Source organism: Perna viridis, chromosome 5 (genome assembly GCF_037379345.1).
Source record: "Perna viridis isolate PV_CMFRI_1.1 ecotype Kerala chromosome 5, ASM3737934v1, whole genome shotgun sequence".
Taxonomy (NCBI): domain Eukaryota; kingdom Metazoa; phylum Mollusca; class Bivalvia; order Mytilida; family Mytilidae; genus Perna; species Perna viridis.
Window position 1 is genome coordinate 50,570,182 of NC_142449.1, and position 3,098 is coordinate 50,573,279.

Genomic DNA, 3,098 nt, shown 5'->3' on the forward strand with positions numbered 1-3,098 from the left:
TGACTTGGTCAGCGTTTCTATATATCTTATTTCATTTCATGATATAGTGTATTTTAGCAGAATCGCTGATTCCTTGATGGCTATATTATATTTAAGTGTAGCGGATGTTTATTTTTTCATAAATCAGCACCTTGTTACATACATTTTCGCCAGTAAAATATATGGTTTTCGACCTTTCTTACAACTCATACATTGTATTTTCGACCCGCAGTGGTCGTTTTATGTATTTTTGTTTTACTGTCTAGTATGTGTCATATACAATTCCTTGTCCTAAGTTCATTATACTTATATATAAACTCTGGTTTCAGAATTCAATCTCTTATAACAAGCCAACAATCTAAGTTGTTGCACGAACTGTTTACTAGAAGATTGGAGCAAAATTCTGTATGATGAATTGGAATTACTTCGTGCTATTATTAACCGTCGTTTTTGTGTGCGGTGCAGGGCAAGAAACAGAAATCACTATTAAAACCCCATCAGGGCCAATAGTGGGAACCAAAAGAACTCACTCAACGGGAGATGCCATTTACGAATTTCTCGGAATTCCATACGCAAAGCCACCAATTGGTAATTTGCGGTTCAGGAAATCAGAGCCATATGGAAATTGGACAAAACCCATCAACGCATCTACATTTGGCCCAGCTTGTTTTCAAAATATTCCCGACTTCCAGGAGATGACACTCTCGACCGGTGTTTCAGAAGACTGCCTCTTTTTAAATATTCACACACCAAGAGTGATCAGCACTTCCGAACTTGTTCCTGTTATGGTGTGGATCCATGGTGGAGGGTTTGAAGTTGGATACAGCCACGAAGAGGAAGTAACTGGGTTTGCTATGGACGGAAATGTGATTCTGGTCACAATAAACTATAGATTAGGGCCTTTTGGTTTCTTTGCTTTAGATCACCCTGCTGCCAAAGGAAACTACGCATTATGGGATCAGAAACTGGCATTACACTGGGTGCATGACAATATCATTGCGTTTGGTGGAAATCCAAATTTAGTGACCTTATTTGGAGAGTCAGCTGGAGGCTATAGCGTTTCCCTACAATCACTTATAGCCTCAAACAAAGGTCTCTTCCAACGTGTGATATCAGAAAGTGGCGTTCAATCTCGTGTACTAATGAGAAAATCTGACGCTATCAGGGCTTACGCCAAAGGTCTATCGGAGAGATCGAAATGTCCTTTTGATGACATGTATGCTTTCGTTGACTGCTTGAGAAATCTTTCATCTGAAGAAATAATGTACTTCACCGACTTTTACAAAACGGCACCACTTGATAAAGTTCATTACATGTCGGATAACTATCCTGTAGTCGACGGTGAATTGTTCCCCAAGAATCCTATCAGTATGCTCGAAGATCCGACATCTAACGTCTCGAAATTCTTCCGCTCTCTCGATTTTGTAGCCGGCACTACTTCCAATGAAGGGTCTATTTTACTTGTGACGATATATCCACCAATTGAACACAAATTCAATTTTAACTTAACAGAGGGGATACCCCATCGTGTTGCGTGTGAAGAAATCATCGCCACATATGTGAAAAATTATGTCGACAACAACCAACAGGTTAAGGAGAAAATGTGCAACTTCTACCGGAAACTGGACTCAGCAGACGAACAGAGTCTTGCATCCACGCATCTTTTGGCGGACTTAATGTTCGTCTATCCTACAATTAAAATGTTAGAATACCACTCTAATTTCGGAGCAAGATCGTATCATTATCAATTTTCTATGCCAAGTCCAAACCCATGGGGAGGGCCGTTTCCATCATGGTTCAAGGGTGCAGGGCATGGAGATGAATGAATATATCTATTCCGACCTGATGCTGTGTCGCGAGAAGGGAAGATTCTTTCCAAGCAAATGAGACAATATTGGGCGTCTTTCGCGAAAACTGGGTAAGCTTTGACTACGTGCAAAATAAAATACATGTAATATTAAATTAGTATTGTTGTTTCCTTGTAATAAACTCCGAAGTAGCTAGGGGACTGCTTTTGGTGAAGCACTATATTGGATTAGGGTAATTATCTTGCTTGTTTTTATTTTTTCTCCATATTAGTACTTTCAATTCGTTTCTGGTTCGTAATTTAAGTGAGTGACATATTGTGATATCATGTTCACATTAAGTTAGTTGTGCTAGCAAATAAAAAACAGATCATTATTGTTTCAGGTCATGCTATAAAAAATAAATCTCCTAAAAATACTCTAAAATCAATGTTGCCACAGAAATCTCATGGTGAAATGTAAAAAAGTACTTGTATCTAATATTTCAGTATACCAAACGGCTTCGCAGACTCAGTTGTATGGGAACCCTTTGATGCGTCTGACCGGAAGTATTTAGATTTAGATACTACCATATCCTTGAGGAGTTCACTGAGACCAGATATGGTTAAATTGTGGTCCGAAGTCTATCCATTGATTGACATTGGAGAAGAGCCGACAAAAAGACGTCCTGATTGTGATACTTCAAGTGCCTCCTTTTCAAATAACCTGAATCTCATGGGTGTCGTTTCTCTCACGTTTATCCATCAAATACTTCATTAAGTTAATAAATACCATGACCTAAACTACGTTTTTTGCAAAATCAGTGGACTGCATAATTCCAGCCTAGCTCTTTCAAATGAGTAGTTGTATAACTTCCTTCTGTCTAGTATAGAAACATATTCAGTGATCTACGGAGGTTTGACCTAACTGCTGAAATTAGGTAAATGATAAGTGGTAATGGTGCAAAACTGAATAAAAATGTGCTATAATATAAGGAAAACTTGTAATTGTAGAATTTAGCTGTGCATAGCTAGTATGCAATAATATATATATATCCCTGAACAAAGAAAAGTTCTTGTTGAAAAATTCAGCTGTGCATAGTTGGTATGCAATAATAATATTGTATGCACAGTAATCTAAACTAAATCAAATTAAATACTTTCACTCGATATTCTATTTTAATAAAGCAATCTTTATGTTAGCGTGAAAGTCACAACTATATGTTTATATTCCAAATATGTGAATACAATTGTAAAATCGAACAAATTAGAATTTACATTTTCCGGTCCAACTGATTCATGCTCCAAGTTTTTAGTGAGGTCCACGTTGCTCATT

At 37.4% G+C, this 3,098-nt stretch overlaps 1 protein-coding gene across 1 annotated transcript; it reads left to right on the forward strand.

Moving 5' to 3' along the window:
* Window positions 1-343: 343 nt before the first annotated feature.
* LOC148618121 (carboxylesterase 1E-like) lies at window positions 344-2,715 on the forward strand. Its single transcript, XM_088585996.1, is given in 2 exon segments — window positions 344-1,897; window positions 2,273-2,715. Coding segments are annotated over 2 exon segments (1,782 nt in total). The 5' UTR covers window positions 344-386; the 3' UTR covers window positions 2,544-2,715.
* The last annotated feature ends 383 nt before the right edge of the window (window positions 2,716-3,098 follow it).